Consider the following 18787-nt stretch of genomic DNA (forward strand, 5'->3'; position numbering starts at 1 on the left):
TGAGCATGTTAGATGATGAGATGTTTCAAATCTGCATGGTAATAGATGATAAATCCCATTGTCTCAAATGGAGGCTTCACAATTTGAGCCGAATAATTTGAATTTCGGAAAAGGTAGAAGAATACTTTTCGATACTTGACTGATCTAATTTCGCTGCCGAAAATTCGTGGGTGGGCGGAGCTCAGGTCCGGTAGCGCAATTATTAAAGGCGTGTTTAAAAGCGCATGTTTTTTAAAAGATATTTTCAGGTATATTTTTACGATTTTTCAACAGTTTTCATTGTTTTATCCGGTGTTTTGCGATTTTTCGGGTTTTGTGTGAAAAAAAGAAAAATTGTTTAAGTTCATAAATAGCATAAAATCGGCTCCGCGTCACTTCGAAACCAGTCAATTCGAAACCAGTCAGTTCGAAACCAGTCAAATTTACAGATTGTAAATTTAGTAGTTTCGATATGACCGGTTTAGAAATGACCGGTTTCGAAATGTCGCGGTTTCGAAATGTCGCGGTTTCGAAGTAACGCGGAGCCATAAAATCGCATAAAACAATGAAAACTATTGAAAAATCATTAAAATTCATCGAAAAATCGGTCAAAAAATAATTACAAACAATGCATGCTCCTTTAAATGCGCCTTTAAGGACTTCACTACCGAACCTAAGCTCCGCCCACTCTCGATTTTCGGCCGTAACTCGTATTGAAATTAGACCAAAGTAATATTGTAAACCTTTTGATCGGAAAAATTTTGCAGCTCTAAATATAAAATTCATTGTAGTCTTCTTTCCTCCAAAAAAGTCCAAAAGATGAATTTCTCTCCAAAAAACAAGAAAAAATGGATCAGCTTTCATTTCGAGCCATCAAACCAAACCGAGTGGAACAACTTCTCCTCATTTCATCTGTTTTTTTCAGCCCCCAAGACTACTGGGAGGGTCCTAAATGGAGAGGGAGGGAGTGTGATTGGATTGCAAGGAAGGGGGTGATGACCTAGAAAAATACTGGTTTAGTATCGTGTTTTCTTTTTTTGGTTGACTGGAAGAGGAGAGGAAATCCTCTCCTCTCCGAGCCAAAAACAGAAGCGCATTTGCCTAATCAATCAGTGTGAGAGCATTTTTGTTGAAGGAGAGAAGGGGACCGCCCGTTTTCAATTATAAAACATCTGAGCCACCTTTTTAGTTCTTTCTAGTTCTACACTATAGAAGAGGGAGGGATGGTTAAAAAACTTCTTTGCGGAATTTCCAATTCGAAAAGTTTCATGACATCACAAGCAATAAATACCAGTACAAGAAAAAACAATAAAATCAAAAAAAAATCAATTATTACAACACCTAAATGGCGTTTCACCACCTAAATGGCATCACAGGCTTGTAGACGACTTTGATGGATCCACCCTTGAGCGTTCCCATTCGCTCTGAATTGTACTCTCCCGGCATCCATGTTCCTGATGGTCCACTGTAGACCACTGGCAGGTGAAGGATATAGTATCTGAAATAAACCCTTCATTTTCTGAATCCCGGAAATTTTGATCTACTTTGAATGATGAAGTTCCAATGGCTCCTGTCCGGTTCCATACGTTCCCTCGTGTCCCGGTACGAGAATCTTCGGATCAATGGTGATCTTCACTGGCGCTTTTGGCGTCACCACGTGGATCTTCTGAAGTTGTGCAGATTTCAGAGGTGGCTTTCGGCAAGTGCACGGGCGACGAAGAGGCAAATCAGCGTTCAGGATGTTGCCAAGTGAGGCGCGAGCCGAGGACTCTTTTAGAACGTTGACGTTGCGTGGATAGATCAACGGCTCGCCGTTATGATCGACAAAGAAGCGATGACCTCGAGAGCACTCGTATTCGAAACCGACGAATAGTTTGACACGTGGCATGTCGTCTTTCAGATCCTTGGTACCTCGTCGGGTGTAGTCGTCAGTGCGGAATTTGACAAGGTCACGGCACCAGACGTCAAGATCGACCTGGAAATATATGGTTTCGATGTGAGAAACGCCACGTTGCATAGGTTACTGTATTTCCTTCAATAGAAACCTACATAAGGCGTCAACTTCGAGCTGAATTATCTCTATTCTTGTGAAAGGTATCAAAATGTTGTCTACTGATAACTTATCTGTCAGAATATCACCAATATTTTATCAGTTAACAAAAATTTGATATCTTTTACAGAAACTAAGATAATTGAGCTCAAAGTTGACGGGCTGGGTGGGCTTCTATTGAAGAAAATACGGCAAGACTCGGTCGTAAACTACTGAAGAAGCAATAACGTACATCTAAAAACACCACTGCCGGCGTCAAATACTCTCCACCCAATTTGAAATTCGGCTGATTTTTTAGCCCTGCTCCGTGCTTGTAAAGATTACTCTCTCCTAGCGATGTCAAGAAAAACGATGGGAACATCGGAAGCTTCCCAATCGTCAACGTATTCGGAACGCCCATCAAGAAGTCGTCCATCTTCTCCAACTTTTCCAGCTTTTGTATCCGTTTCGCAAAGTAGACAGCCATGTCTCTTGCTGTTTTAGAAGATTCAAACTCGTCACGACGACTGCCGGGCCGAGCGTAGGAGTCCGATCCGGACAATGAGTCTTCAGAGCTTGCAGTCTGAATGGCAAAGTCGTCATCGTCTTCTGAAGAGTCTTCAGATGATGTGTAGGATTGTTGAAGACTTTCTGGAAGTTCCATGTCGTCTAGCTCCACTGCCAACTCATCTTCTCGTTGGGCCATTTTCTTAGCTGCACGAAGAGAGTTGGACTCGCGGTCTGCCCACATGATATCCTGAAAAAGAAATTGAAGTAGCCCGAAAAGTTCCAGTTCTCAAACTCACATCCTTCTCCTCTGTATCCTCCTGATACAACTGGAACTGATATCTCCATAACCCCTTACAACAATTGAAATCTGGATGTTCGTAAAAATCGAAATTCGCTTCTTTTAAGGTGAAGGGCTCCTGTCGAACCAACTGTTTATTTCCACAGACACACGTAGAGACCAGTGTGTTCGAGGCGTCATGGGCGGTCCATCGGGCTTCCGGAACCGTCTGATCTCCATAGGTGGGATGGACCTTCTTGACACATGGATGACCCATCATGGATATCGATTCGCAGGCACGCAAGTCGGATTGCCACATATCATTGCATTGTGTCTGGACTTGGGAGAGGATTTCTTGTTGATTGATTCCGACGACGGTTTCGATGTAGCACGTGGCTTCGTTGAACTGGAAAATAAACCATTTTTCTACAGTACCCCCTTGCCGCTTAAAGAATTGCTCATACTTTTATAAACCATTTCTACAGTATCCTTATTTGCGATGCCCTTTGAGTACACAGACTCTCTACATAACCCATAAATTGACCACGCCCATTTTTTCGTTCTTCTGCCGACAATACACACTCTTTTCATCTCTCTTATCCCTCCTTCAGAACGTTTATGGCGCCAAATTTTGAACTTTATCAGTTTTTTCGTTTGCGCCTTCAAATGAGCAAATATTCAGGACTGATTTAATTAATAGCGATTTTTAGCCTTTCTTTTTTTGTGAATCAATTCTTCAATATTTAAATTTATCCCCTTTTCTTTGAGCACGCTTTCAGAGTTCAAACTACTGTGGTATGCTGTTGCGCTCTAATGAGAATGTGACGTGGCGAAGTTTTAAGAGCGAAATCAACCAAACATTGTGAAAAAGTTGAATTCCTAAAGGCCGAAAAAGCGCAACAACATACCACAGCAGTTCAAACCCTGTGAACACTGAAAGCCAATTAGCAAGAAAACATCTCATTTTGCTGAATTTCCTCCACTTACCCTAATCAAATGCTCCTGTTTACTTCGAATTTTCACCGATGGATCCATTGTCTCCTGTTCTGTGATTCTGAATCCACCTCCCCTCCTCTCTCCAGACACGGGTCGTGTTTCATTTGTATACAACCTCCTAGCCTCTTCCATATGATCCGATTGAATTCTTTTTATAAAAGTCTGTGTCTGAGATCTCAAACTTTCTGGTTTCTCTTCTAGCGAGCCATCGAGCACAAACTGTAGAGCTTCTAACATATCGATAGCAATGTTCAGTGAAATTTCGTTTTTCTCCGCTCGAAATCGATCTTCCAAAAATCTGACGAACGCGTTGTTGCTGGTTAGCTTGTGATTTGCAGCCACTCTTGCCACGTTTCCATTTTCAGCTTCAGCCATAAAAATATCAAACATCTCCGTGATGATGTCTCTTTTAACGCTGTCTGGATTCAGGAGGTGAACGACTTGAAGTGATTCGCTAAGCTGGCACAAAGCGGAATTCCCAGAGCCAGTTAGATCGTATAATTTGAGAATGTCTGTTAGCTGATGGTCCAGATTCTTCTCGAGCTTCTCGTAGAGTTCTCTCTGAAAACTCTCGAAAAATTGGGTGATTTTCTTTTTCGTCAGCAATTTTCCTGTACCTTTTTCGTAATATTAGTGTCAGTCCGTATATTATTTCGCTGAAAAGCCATCAAAACATACGGGACCGTCAAGCGGCCATCTGAATCAAAATCGAAATCCACGTCACGAAGTCGTTGGCTCACTTTTCTCCGATTTAGCGACCTGAAAATCCGATTTGAAACTATTTTTATTCAAAAAAAAACTCTGAAAAATTCGCACCTCAATGTATTCACTTTCTTCAAAAATCTAATAAATTCCAAATCGATTCTAGAAGTTTGCTCGAAGATTACAATAAAGTGACAGGAGATAAAAAGGAAATGAAGGAGCCGCATTTGCTGAGATTCGCTCTCAGCCATCGCTTCGAAATAGTTCTTCGATTCGGATTCCATGCACTTCCGAAGATTAGCCACGTCATCCACACCATTCAGCACCAAGAATAGAAGTTGCTCGTCTTCAGAGAAATGAGCGAAAATCTGTAATACGGGTTTCAGACAAATGTTTGATTATTAAGTTATGATTACCGTGCAAGTCTCATTGTCAGATGTGGCCACTGGAAACACATTCTCCCTCAAATAGCAGTTTATGTTGTCTCCTTTCCCATGATCTGGATAATCTTTGCCTATCTGAAAATTTATTTTTTATGTTTTAAAAGTTTCGGATCAGTTTTGCACTCACTATGCCGATAATTTTGATTTTTGTGTCAAGTTGAGCTTTGAAAACACTTCTTGATTGTTCTATCCATTCGCTTATATTCATTTTCTAGCTGAAAAATATTTATTTTCTTTTAAAAATAGCTTTCAGAAATTGCATTTTTTGTAAAAGAGACCCCAATATATCGTTCGGCATGCGTTGGCAAAATGAGGGGGAATAGGGGCGGAGCCTAAAATGCAACCCTGGCACGGTTTTGCCGCACGGTTTTTCTCGACTCCGCCCACTTTCCCCGGTTTTTTTTTCCCCGATTTTTGTTTCCCCGGAATTTGCGGGGTCTCTTTGTAAAAAATCAAAAAATGCAAGCGCGCTCCATTTGCACGCAGAAGAGAGAGTAGAGGTGCAGAGAAAAAGAAGCAGTAAATGCGCGGATTTTCGAAATGTAGGGGGTTTCCATTTGAGATATTTACACATTAGCCCAAAGTTTGGGTTCCAAACTCTAGAATATTCCGATTTACAGACTAAGATATATCAAAATTGGTTTGCTAAATCTCCTTCAACATCTCTTCCCCCTTTCCCAGCTTCCAAAAAATCAACCTTTGCAAAACAAAAAAATCCAAACTATAAAACCCTGCCATCAAACTCCAATGAACTGATTCCGATGTTTTCCGTCCCGCGTTTCGGACACCTCCCCCTCATTTTGCCAACGCATGTCGAACGAGAGATCAGATTCTTTAGCTAAGACGCAGAGAAACGAGAGAGCGGGCGAGCGACGCGCGGACAACGGACGGAAGCCATTTGTGTTTAGTTTTTCGAAATAAACGGCTCAGGGATATGTCTTATTTTTATTCTCTTTATGCTTCTCTGCTTAGCCTTGTTAAAGTAAATGGAATTTATTGGGGACGTATCTGAAAATCGAATCTCGGTTCCTTCAGAAGATATCAACAAATTTCCAAGTGATAATTTATTTATCATAATATCACCAATATTTCATCAGTTGACAGATTTTTGATATCTCTCATGGGAATCAAGATAGTTGAGCTCAAAGCTTGTAGGTTATTTACAATCAGGAAGTGGAACTCTTCAAAGATGATGTGGCTGATAAAATCCCACAAAGCATATGAATTTTGGGAACGACGACTTTCCCATATATCAAACTACAGTACTCCCCCATATATAAAAAATCTTCAGAAAATCTTTATAGTCACTTGTGAATTCGCTGTTTTTTTTTCAAAATCGTATTCTGTGATTTTTGTTGTTTGTCGAGTTCTCAAATTTTTCCTATTTTCATTGTAGTTGTATAGCTAGACATTTTTCAACTCAAAATAACTTTGAAAAATGTGTTATTTTTTATTTTCCTGAAAAAAATCAAATTGGGAAACAAAATGAATCCTTATCAAATACCGTAGTGACTCCAATAGAAGCGCACCTTACTGTGAGCTAAATTATCTAAATTCCTGTGATTGATATCAGAAAAATTGTCAACTGATAAAATTTGTATCATAGTATAACCAACATTTTATCAGTTGACAAAACGCTGATTTCTCGTAGAGAAATTGAGATAATTGAGCTCAAAGTGCACGGAGAGATCTATTAGAGCGAATACGGCAACTGTCGTCTACAGAAACATAGCTCTAGTTTTATTCGATAAGAACTATCAAGTTAAAAAAAAAAAAGAGAAGTTCAAATCTACTATTTGAAAGATCCTCCTGTAAACATTTCCAATCTGATTAAGCTTCCACTTTCATAGCTGGCCTTTTTGAAAATTTCAATCAATTTGAGCAAGTTCGGACCTTATGTTCCATATTTGAGCTCAATTGTCGCGTTTCCTGTGGAAGGCATGAAGAAGTTGTCAACTGATAAATTGTTTATCATAATATCACCAATATTTCATCAGTTGACAAAATTTTGATATCTGTCACGGGAACTGAGATATATGGGATCCAAGTTTAAGGGTTTGAGTTAGGCTTCTATTAGTGGCTATTAGTAGTTGCCATTCATAAAATCGGAGATCCACTTTTATTAGTGTACTTATCGAGTTAAAAAGATAAGTCAAGTTCAAAAATTATATTTCAAAATTCTTTTCTGAGCAGTTCCAACCCTTCTTAAGACTTAACTTGCACTTTTACCGTAGTCTTCCCTCTTCCAGATTCATGATCCTCCTTCCCCTCTACTCCCGTGCTTTATGGGAGATGTCTCTCCCAATCACTACTAGTGACAGTAATCTCCATTTTCCAACACCCTATTAAACTTCCGAAACATTCATATAATATACACCTCCTCCTCCCTTTCCGCATCTCATTTTCTCTCTCATTTACCTCAGCCATCCCGGCTGGTGCTGAGAGAGAGAGAGAGAGACCAATTCGTATATACACAAGTACCCCCTCCTCCTTTTATCAGTGCCTTCTCCTTCTTCTTTCTTCTCTTTTCCTTCTTTTTACCCCCACCAACACTTTCGGCCCGCGCTTGCCGCGTCGCTTTCCGTCCTCTTCTTCTTCTTCGTCTTCTTCTGCATTCCCCTTTTTTCCCCTCTCCTTCCTAACATATCGGTATTTGCATTCATTCATTTCTATCGACCACACCAATCTCTCTCGATTTCTCTAACCACTCTCTCGTGTTCTATCCATTGCTCACCCCGCATTCTGCGCTTCTCTCGTCGCTTCTCTCGTCGCTTCGCTCGATTGTTTATACGCATCGTGTCCACCCAACGCAACGCACGCGCGGCCGTCCCTCTCGTTTCTCTCGATCTCTCTCGACGCGTTCCTCTTCTTCTTCTTTTTTTGGTTGCCACGTCTTCTTCTCCTTCTTCTTTCACTTCTTTTAACGGCTTCTAACCTTTCCAACAACTTTCCAGAAGCCATGCAACTCGACTCTTCGCGTCCAAACCGTCGCCCGGAAAAGCATCAGCACCAGGTTCAGAAGCCTCGTGAGATCAGCAATCGCAGCTTGATGACTTACAAGTTTGAACGCCTGGTGAGTTTCAGTTTCCAGCACTACATTTTGTCCTTCTCTTAATCTACTGCGCCAATCTGTAAGGTTCTATTGCGCGAAATACCTATCTCATTCCGCATTCCGATCATGCTTCTCCCTTCTCACGGCGGATTTTTTCCGCATAGCCAGGCCTTGAGACATATGTTTGAGGGGGGACTTGATAAAAGAAAAAAGTGAAAAGGTTTGGTAGCTAGCCTTTGGATCGTAGGAATAGGGTCCAGGGAAGACATTGGTTGAGTTAAATCTGTCTTGAATTCTTCTGTGTCCTTTTGGAGTATCCAGATAGCTCTAGAAGTTTTTAGCGGTTCGAGAAGTCCTCTAAATGATATTAGGATCTTGTCTTCGGTACTCCAGGTACTGAATCCCCCCATAACGATTTTTCTGCATCTTATCGATACTTTCTGAATCCTTCTGGAGTTTTCTTGAACCTCATCTGACTTTCTCTCACTTCTGGAAGCTTGAACTTGACCTTCGCCAGAGCTTCTTTCTAGATTTCTAGGTTCAGCTTTCCAGTTTCAGCTTCAGGCCTCCAGGTAGTTTCTGTCTTAAACTCTTCTGGCTGTTTTTCATGATTATAGAAATGTCTTCAGTCCTATTGGCACTTCAGAAGCGGTCCAAGAAATTTTCTGAATGAATTTAGGATCCTATCTTAGGGACTCTAGACAGTCTTAAAAATTTCGGGGTTTTTTTCCGGACCATCTTGATGCTTTCTGGAGTCTTCTAGACCTTTCCTGAACCTCACACTCTCTTCTTTCACCTTCTGAAGCTTAAAACTTTGCCAGAGCATCCTTCTAGGTCTTATGATTTGCTAACCACCCTCTCTAAGTACACACTTGTTAATTATTAGACCACTACCACCTTCCCCTTCTTTTACCGAGATAACCGTCCTCTACTGTCCAATCTGTTCACGTTATGTACTTTCCTACACATTTCCTCCTTCTTTTATAAAAGAGGGGATTACTGACACCGATCGGATAATGAAGAGGAGGTGATGGTCTCTGTGCGTCCCCTCTAGCGAGATAATTGGTCAGTTGGAAGAAGAGGATTATGAAGAGCGGGTGTATGGAAAGAAGGGGGTGATGTAATGCCTGAGGTAGACAGGTGCATCAGGGGATGAGCAATAATTATAGGGTTTTTGGTAAACGCCTAATTGAGAGGCTTGGTTAGCTAATTACAGTAAAAGCCAGACGAACATTCTGAACAATAATTTGCCTATCTTTTCAGCTCACCAGCAAACTCCACTCACTTGAAGACACCCTGCGTACAATCGAATCCAGTATCGATTGTGCAGTTCAAGAAAGAGTTGCAGAGGCAGTTCAGAATCTTATGGAGAGCGATATGATTCAGAATATGATTGATCGTCGCGTTCAAGCCATTCTAGCAGAATCAACAACACCACCAGCAACACCAGTCTCTCCAACACAGACCATCTCTACTCGTTCCACATTGGCGTCAGATTCAGAAGAGACCATCTCCTGTGCGTCGTCTACTAGCGCTGATGAGGAAGTCGCTTCGTGCTCCGGACTCTCTGACCCAATCCCAACACAAAGCGCACCACACTACCCGAATAAATGGGAGTTCATCTCATGTCTACATCCAGGAGAGGTCACCAACTTCAAATTGGAGCAATTTACGGATCCAGTCAGAACTTCTTTGAAAATGACATCAGATCAGGATATCTTCCCGAGAATGTCACTGGAAGAAATGATTGAACGAGATCATCCAACGACGTCTGACAGTAAGATGTTCGATGAGAAAAAGATCTCTTGCCGGAATCGCACACAAGGAAAACATCTGACAGATGAGGAGTTCTTCTGTTTGGCGCCATGTTGTAGTGATATGAGATTGTATCAAGCAGCGTCCTGCCCGTTCCTTCCAGCATTCGTCAGAAACCGATTGAACAAGTCGGAAGACTGCAAAGTGATAGTGCAAAGGACAGCTAATGGTATCGAACTGATAACACCAATCAAGTGGCAGCTAGTGACACCGGTCATTCCGGATCAGAAGACAATGCCACCAGATGTTCCGGAAGAGGAGGATGTGGAGTCGATAGAAGAGGAAGATCCGCTCTCAAATCGAGACGTCGTTGAACAATGTGAGTTTTAAGGGGTACAGGGAAAAGCGGGAAAATACTAGAGTTTAACAATAGTCTTTAGAAAACAACTAACCTGTAATACCTGATTTTCTCTAATGGTAGCCCATTCCTATACGCGTACCTTAAGCTCAATTATTTCGGTTCCTTTGAAAGATGGCAAAACATTTTCAACTGATGAATTCTTTGTCATAATACCAATAATATTTCTTCAGTTGACAGATTTTTGATATCTCTCCTATGAACCGAGATAATTGAGCGTAATGTGCATTTATCTAGGCTTCGACTCAATTTCATATTGATTCTCTAAAACTGCTTTATCACTTCCTGGAATAAAATTTTCAAATATCTGCAAAACTGAAAATCCTTCCAGTAATGCACGAGTACTTCATTCCAACACCGCACCTGCCGCTCGACGACATCGTCTTCGGTCCGTATCTTCAACGGGTTCGCGAGTCGGATGCGGTTCCCAAGAATTTACTTCGTGATCTTGTGCGGCGGGTCAACTGTACGTTTTGAATTATTAGAATTGATTGTTGTGATGTGCTGAAAATTCAGAAACCATGTTGAAATCAAATTATAGGAATTTCTAGAAGTGGTTATAAAGGGTTATTTTTTTGACAAGAAAACCTTTTGATTTTTTACCATAAACCCTCTAATAGAACGGCACCTTTCACCTTTCAAATTTGAGCCTATTCATCTTGGTTTCTGTGAAAGGTAAACTGATGCAAAATTTACAAAATTATCCTAAAACCTCTAATAGAAGAGTCCCTAACGTTCAACTTTAAGCCAACCTATCTCGGTTTCTGTAAAATATATGAAAAAGGGGTAACTAGTAAACTGCTTATCTTAAAATCACTCATCTTTTATCAGTCGACCTAGTATAGATATCTGCTATAGGAGCCGAGATAATTGAGCTCCAACTTGACAGTGTGGGACGCTTACAAGTTTTACAGTAGTCATTAGTTCCCACATCTCAAAATTCATATAAAACAATTTCAGCAAACTTGGACAGCAGCTACCGAAGTCATCACGAGCTGGAGTTGTTCGCCGAGCTGGACAAAGTGCCGATCGACGAGAAATACGGTCGTCTGCCGTTCATGCCGATGGGCAACTAAACAAAACTTAAACCAATTTTTTACCCTTTCTTTTTTTCATCGTTTATTTCATATTTTTGGTTCTTTGCTTTTCTAACAAAACTCCCAAAAAAATCGAAAACTTTTGAAAATCCGCAAAAAAAAGTCCAACCCAGAATAACGTTTTCCAAAAAAATTCAAAGATTTTCTTTTGCCATAATGATCCCTTCACCAATCTGTTCCACTCATTTTTTTGCCTTTAATTATTTTTTTTTGTTCCAGTTTTTGTTCTTAATCTTTCTTATCTGTTTCTTTAAAGTCTTCCATTTCGTTCGGTCGAAAATCGCCGACCGCCGACCGACAGCCGACCGGGCTGACCGATTTTGTGCTATTGCGTACGTAGCAGTTCATTTTACGACAAACGACGCATTTCGTGTACAGTTTGTCGTAAAATACAATGCTGCGTATGCAAACACGTTGACGCGCAAATGCACGGCGCGCCCGATCGGTCAGCTCGGTCGGCTGTCGGTCGGCGAGGTCGGTGGTCGGTCGGTCGGCTAGATTTCCCGATCTAATGGAAGCCTTAGTTTCTTTAAATGCTCATCATCTCTTTTCCCTGTAACTTTTTCTTTGAATTCTGTGAAAAAATCCCAAAAACATCTTTCTTTCCCAACTCGCTCCAAAAATACATTCATCGGTTTCCTCCCAATTGCTCCCCCCCCCCCCCAAACAAATTTCCTTTCAAAAAGGTCCTTTTTTATTTTGTCCCCTCCCCCTCGATTTTTCAAAAAATTTTCTTACAGAATTTTTTTTGGAATCCTTCCCCTTTTTTCTCAAATATTTTGACTCCCAGATTCTTCTCCGTCCCCTCAAGAAAAGTTTTTTTTTGTTGTTGAACTGGTTACAAATACTGAAAAGGGCACTGTAAATTACAGTAATCTTTTTTCAGAAACTTTTGTAATCGAGAAAGAAAAAGTATTGTAAAAAAATAAATAGTTCACAACAAAAATTGTGTGGTTTTTTAAATACAAAAATGCATACTTGTAATCCGGGCCTTTGCCGGGGCCTTCGCGGGCCCTGCCATAACTTCTTTCAGAATCAATGTTTTCGAACCAACTCAATCAGGTATGATAGAGCTCCACGAGTACTACGAAACGGTATTTTTTGGAATACTGTATCTTGTCTATGAACAGAGTTACAGGGCAAAAGGAGCAAAAAAACGCAGGCCCGCCCCGGGCATGCCGGGCCCTGCGAAAAAAGCCACTTTATGATCTGTGACTTTGTTCATAGACAAGATACAGTATTCCAAATAATACCGTTTTGTAGTACTCGTGGAGCTCTATCATATCTGATTTAGTTGGTTCAAAAATATAGATTCTGAAAGAAATTATGGCAGGGCCCGCGAAAGCCCGGCAAAAGCCCGGATTACAAGTATGCAATGACAATTTTGAGGTTTCAGGATCTTCGGCATCCGGATGTTTTTCAATTTGTCTCTTTTTGAAAATTCTAGACATTCCAGATAAAAAATTGGGTCATTACCTAAAAAAAATTGGGTCATGACCTAAAAAATCTAGTTCGTGACCTAGAAAAATTGGGTCATGACCTAAAAAAATAGGGTCAAGACCTAAAGGAATCTAGGTCATGACCTAAAGAAATCTAGGTCGCGACCTAAAAAAATATAGGTCGTGACCTAGAAAAGTTGTTATGGCCTAGAAAAAATTGGGCCATGACCTAGAAAAAATATAGGTCGTGACCTAGAAAAATCTAGGTCGTGACCTAAAACAATCTAGGTCGTGACCTATATTTTCAGATCTTTAAAATGATCCACTTTTTTACCGTTCCCATTATTTCTTTTTTTTTTGTTTCACGTTCAGTTTCCATGAATTATCCTTCATTTTCTGAAAACCCTTTTCAGTTCCAAAACAAATTTTTTTAATGAGTTGAACACTTTGAGCAGAATTATCTCGATTGCTGTGAAAGATATCAAAAAGTGGTCAACTGATAAAATGTTTTTTTTTTAAATGCTCGACATTTTATCAGTTGACACATTTTCGATATCTTACATAGGAGACGAGATAATCTGTCTCAAAGCTGAAGATCCTTCTATTAGAGTGTTGTCTTTCTTTTTCACAATCCATGATGAATAATAACGAAATTCGCAAATTCGAAGTTTTCAGATAAAATATAAATTTCCATTCAACCGTACGTCTTCCCACCAACACTCCATTTTTATTGCTCAATTCCCACACTTTTTCAAAAATTTCCTCTCCTCTTCCAAGATTCTCTCCCCTCAAAAAATTGTCTACTATCTTTTTCTATCTGATACTATCGTTCCAGTCCTCCCCATCTTTATCACTATACTCCCATCACCACTGATAACTCTAACTGTCAATAGGACCACACACTCAAGTTACCGCCATATTACCAAACTATTACGCTAACTATTCAGTGACAGGAAGGATAATTGTGTGGAATGCAGCATCCGGATGACCAGATTGGTCGAAATGATATATTGAAGGGGTGGCTGCTATAGGCGCAAACAATAAATGTTCCCGAAAAATGCGCCAGATTGGTTTGGAACGGGATGATGAAGATGGAATAAGAAGGGGCTTCCCGTTTTCCACCCTTCTTTCTTATTTAATTGACGTATTTTGAGTAAAAGCCTTACTCTCTTTCCGTTTCACTTTGCCATTGACAGTTATTAGCCAGATTTCCCCCCTATTCTTCCTCTGCCTGCTAGTTTGTAATTCCACTGTTTCAAGTGGGCGTCGGTTTCACTAAAGTACTGTATGTGTGACTGTTACCCCTTTTTTACTATTGTGGATGTGATTTCTTTCATATTGTGGTATGACATTACCGTTTCGTTTTCATGCCTAATGGTTTACAAACGTTGTTTGTCCGGGTTTTCAGACATCAAAAATACCGTATTCCCTCTAATAGAAGCCCACCTAAACTGTCAACTTTGAGCCCACATATCTCGATTTCTGATAAAGATATCAAATTTGTCAACTGATGAAATATTGATTACTTTACTGCAAGTTTTTTATCCGTTGCCAACTTTTTGATACCTTTCACAGGAATCGAGGTAATTGAGCTCAAACCTGACAGTTTGAGAACCCTTCTGTTGCAGGTTTCACGATAGGTATCTGAAGTACTGATTATGACTTTTCTAGAGGAAACGAAGCTTGGAAGAAGGTTCTATCATTTTTTCAGAGATCCTATAATTAAGTTTGGGATTCTCCCCTGTAAATGTATCTGGCGTAATTTCAATAAGCCCGAAAATTTGAAAGTGGGCGGAGCTTAGGTCCGTTAACAAAATCCTTAAAGGCACATTTAAAGGAGCATGTATTAATCATTCTCTGGTCTATTATTCAATTATTCAATAATTTCCATAGCTTACATGCAACTTTTTTTTGCAAACTTTCGGTTTTGAAAACAGTTCAAAACTGATGGAATTTATTGAAAAACCGAAAATACATGCTCCTTTAAATGCGCCTTTAAGAATTTCTCTAAGCCAAATATTCTTCCCATATCAACATTTTCAAAGTCTTCACAATTTGAACTTCCTAAATTCCCCTCCCCCTATTTTCCCTCTGTCATCATATTTTTTCTCGGCAAAAATTTCCATCAAGATCCTCTATGAGCATTTGAAGTCTTTTCGTTGTCTTCATCCTTCCTTCCTTCCTTCCGCCGCCGTTGTCGTTGTCGTTGTCACCATTGCTCATCATCGACATGTACATGCCACCGCCGGCATACATGCACACAGAAGACGACGAGAAATAGAGAAGCGAGTAGTCATAATTAGATTCATCTCTTGCCTTCTTTCAATTGCGCTTAAGAACTAAAACCTCGTCCTATTTTTGTTGTTGTTGTAGTTTTTCGTCGTACACCTATCATCGTTTTTCCTAGAGCATCGGAAATGGATAGGCCGCTTGTCTGCCCACTGTAGATCTGAAACGTCACACACTTGCCTAATAATCTTATATTGTCCAAATAGTCTTTTCAGAAAATATTTTCAAAAACTTGATTTTTTTTGTGATTTTCCACTTTTTGAAATTGGCAAGTTTAGCTCTAACATAAGAGTCTAGCTTTCACAATAACTTGTTTGATTTCATATTGATCCTCTTACTAGTTTTTCAGAGCTCCAAACCGTTTTATTTTCAAACTCAAATTGTAAGAATGGAATCTTTTATGATATGTAATTTTCATCATTTTCCAGGAGTCTGGAGCTTGGATATCTAGTTTCCAATCACTTTGAAAATAAGAGAGAGTGTAAAACAGACCTAGATTGAAAACTTTGCATTCACAGAATTTTTTGAAAATTCCTACTTTTTTGCCGATTTCTAAAAGACACCCATTTTTCCCGTTTTTTACTGAAAACCTGAAAAAACATGTGTCTTTGAGGATTGCCGATTTCTGGAAGACACCTTTTTTTTGGCCTGTTTATGTACTGGAAACTTGCAAAAACAGGTGTCTTTCAGAAATCGACAAATTGCAGAAAAACTAGGGATTTTCAAAAAATTCTGGAAATGCAAAGTTTTTAATTTAGGTCTGTTTTACATCCTCCACAATTGTCAAAGTGATCGGAAACTTGACAGCCGTGTTCCAGACTCCTGGAATAGGTCAAAATGGACGATAATCCACTGTCTTATGACCGGTACTGTAATTAGAAATTCCCGATTTCTCTAAAAATATCAACTTGAAAAAACCAAGTTTCTTGAAGAACCCCTATCGCTCATCTGATGGAACTTCTCGCTCTCTCCGTTCTCTTCTGTCCATTCAAGCATCCGTTAAGATTGAATGAAGAAGCTAATGAGATTCGTCGTTGATTGGCGCACATACCCCGGTTCCCCGTTTAATTTCGCTTCTCATCATGTTTCTCGAATGTTCCAAATGTTCCCAATAAAAGTGAGGACCCCTCGAATGTATTACTATCAGAATGATATAACTTTTGACATAACGTTTGACACCCTGGTGTGATGAGGGGAGGAGGAAATGGGGGGAAATATAGGATGGGTCGTAAAAGTGGCGCCGACAAGGTTTGCATCTTCTTCCTCTAGAGTATAAACCTAGAAAGATTAACATCATTCAACTGTTTTGGTATTAAAATATAGGAATAGGATACATCGTTAAAGTGTGTCTCCCAAGGTTTTCTGTCGCACCTCGAGGGTTTTATAATCTCCAGGTTTTTTTTCATACCTTTCAGTATTTTTTCATGGCCTTCAAAATTTCTTATAACTTCCAGGGTTTTTCAGAATCTCCATGGTACTTCACTTTCTTCCAAATCTATTTATTTTTAGCTTACTGTTTTCACGACCTCGTATATGTCACATCCGGTTTCTATTGCTCTTTTTGACAACCCCCAAATTGTCCTATATCCCCCATATGTCATTTCTTCTTTCCTAATATCACACCCTCTTGAGCCCCCATCCTCCATTCTCCCAAAAATGCCACCATCGTAAACAGAACCCAAAAATACGAAATTGAACACAAATCCTTTCACGGTGTTATCTGATATCTCTTTTCTGAAGTTCCGCACAGCTCCTTAAAAGTTTTCGGTGAAAGTGGAGACGCTTGAAACTACTCAGATCTGGAAAGAGGCGACCTTTAAGTTTCTGAGTCTCTTAGTTTGTTCTAGTACGAGAAATGTCTCATTTTCTTTCTGATTTTGATTGGTTTTGACTTGTTTTTGGTTTAGCTTTTAGACTTCTCCACTGCCAGAACATACATATTAGACTCAACCTGAAAATGTTGTTCTACTTTTTGGTCCACTCACCAGTTTTTTGAAACTTTGAAATTCGTCGACTGCGGGAACTAGATTTTTGTGAAGTGGCTATTCTCAAATCTAAAAATATGTTTTCGGATCTTTTTCTAAATTCTGGGTCGGATTTTTATAGTGCATAGTGTCGGCTGAGCTGGAAAGCTTGGAACTTTCCAGAAACAAACCTACAAGATCTGAAATTTGCGGTACCAACCTCCCCAAATTCTATCAAGCCCCCTTCGAACCTCTAAACTGTTAGTGCCATCCGCTTTTCGAAATGAAACTACCCACTTGAGACTCCCCGATTGTGAGAACGCCGCCATCTTGGACGGGGGTAACTAAACCTACACCCAGCGGCTGGTGGTGGTGCTCCTATTGTTTATGTAATATATTCCATTGAGCGGAGAAGTGAAGAGTGTGGTCTTCTTAGCGGATGAGATACACACACATTTAGCGCATTTTGAAGAAGAGGGCAACACCATGGTGAGCGTAGGGGTCACTTAGGCGCATCTTCGTTGGTGAGGTGTCTAAGGGCTTTTTCAACTGTTTCCGATTGTAAGAGCCCAGAGCTTCTAAAGTCGTTTTACAAAAATTGTTTCTATGGAAACCTGGTTCATTCCTCCAGCTGATAAAATGGTCGTCCTGTTTTCATAAGCATTTTTTCTAGCTACCGTAAACACTGAAACAGAACGACGCCACCCAAACCGTCAACTTTGATTTCAAGTACCTCGATTCCTATTAAAGATATCAAAAATGTATCAACTAGTAAATTATTTATCGCAATATCACCAAAATTTTATCAATTGACAAATATCTGATATCTTTCACAGGAACCAAGATAATCGATCTCAAAGTTGAGTGGGCTTCTATTAGATGAAATAAGGTGGTTAGTATTGGTTTTTTTAAAATTTGGTTCTGTCAGCCCTTTTAAATTTTTACTGCCCTAAGTTTTTTTTATTCCCGAACCCGTTTCAAAAAAGTAGTATAGAGCCAAATTTTATTTTTGTATTCTCATAAGCATTTTTGGCTTATACAACGGAAATGAGAAATCTCTCGTCTTCTTTTCTTTCTGATTTTGATTGGTTTTGGCTTGTTTTTGGCTTAGCTTTCAGATTTTCTACTACACTGCCTGAACATATTTCACTCATTCTCTCCAATTTTTTGAAACCCGTCGAGTGCAAGAACCAGATTTTTTGAAGTGGCTTTTCCAAAAAATATGTTTTCAGGAGAATTTTTTAAACCCTGGGTCGGATTTCCAGGAGAATCCCATAATCCTGACAACCAACCACTCGAGTCAATTTCTCCAAAAATAGACTAAATTTCAATAATTTGCATTCTCATTTATTTTCCAAATTCCAATTTCCTCGTCTTCCTTCATTCTACTCCAAAACTCATCCGTTTTGTTGTCTTTCCACACACAACACGCAACACAAGAATGGGTGAAAAATATTATACATGTTGTCTATTTCTCCCATACATCCTTTTTTCTCACATTCATTTACATTTTTGAGTCCATGAAGATAGTGGGATTAGTATGGAATTAGTCTTGGATATCTATTTCAATTTCTTGGGATGTTCCTGGGAAATCGGGAATTCCAGAATACTTTTATACATATTTCTGAGTGCTCTTATGAGATTTAGACCGATATACCGTAAAACCTGTAATAAAACTGTCAACTTTGAGCTAGTTTTTTTTTCGACGATGTTTTTCGAAACGCTTACATTAAAAGTGGAGGCCTAACTTTTGCAAGTTGAACTTTCTAGGCCGCAAGCTTTTTTTTTGCCTAGAATTGATCTGATATTTACCTAGTGTGTTTTGTAGGTCATTTTG

General features: G+C 39.7%; 2 protein-coding genes across 2 annotated transcripts; one reads left to right on the top strand and one right to left on the bottom strand.

The window, feature by feature from the left end:
* Nucleotides 1-1332: 1332 nt before the first annotated feature.
* On the bottom strand, nucleotides 1333-5144 carry Cbr-smg-8 (the record flags this gene model as incomplete). The annotated part of the gene is made up of 9 exons (XM_002629701.1): nucleotides 1333-1477; nucleotides 1524-1954; nucleotides 2262-2765; nucleotides 2815-3201; nucleotides 3783-4352; nucleotides 4409-4550; nucleotides 4608-4861; nucleotides 4910-5011; nucleotides 5064-5144. The coding sequence occupies 9 exons, from the start codon at nucleotides 5142-5144 to the stop codon at nucleotides 1333-1335; spliced, it is 2616 nt and encodes an 871-aa protein (XP_002629747.1).
* Nucleotides 5145-7895: 2751 nt separating this feature from the next.
* CBG00980 lies at nucleotides 7896-11237 on the top strand (the record flags this gene model as incomplete). The annotated part of the gene is made up of 4 exons (XM_002629700.1): nucleotides 7896-8009; nucleotides 9252-10122; nucleotides 10493-10627; nucleotides 11122-11237. 4 exons carry the CDS (start codon nucleotides 7896-7898, stop codon nucleotides 11235-11237), a joined length of 1236 nt encoding a protein of 411 aa, XP_002629746.1.
* Between the last annotated feature and the right edge of the window lie 7550 nt (nucleotides 11238-18787).

The sequence above is a fragment of the Caenorhabditis briggsae genome, assembly GCF_000004555.2.
Source record: "Caenorhabditis briggsae complete genome, chrII, whole genome shotgun sequence".
Classification (NCBI taxonomy): Eukaryota; Metazoa; Nematoda; class Chromadorea; order Rhabditida; family Rhabditidae; genus Caenorhabditis; species Caenorhabditis briggsae.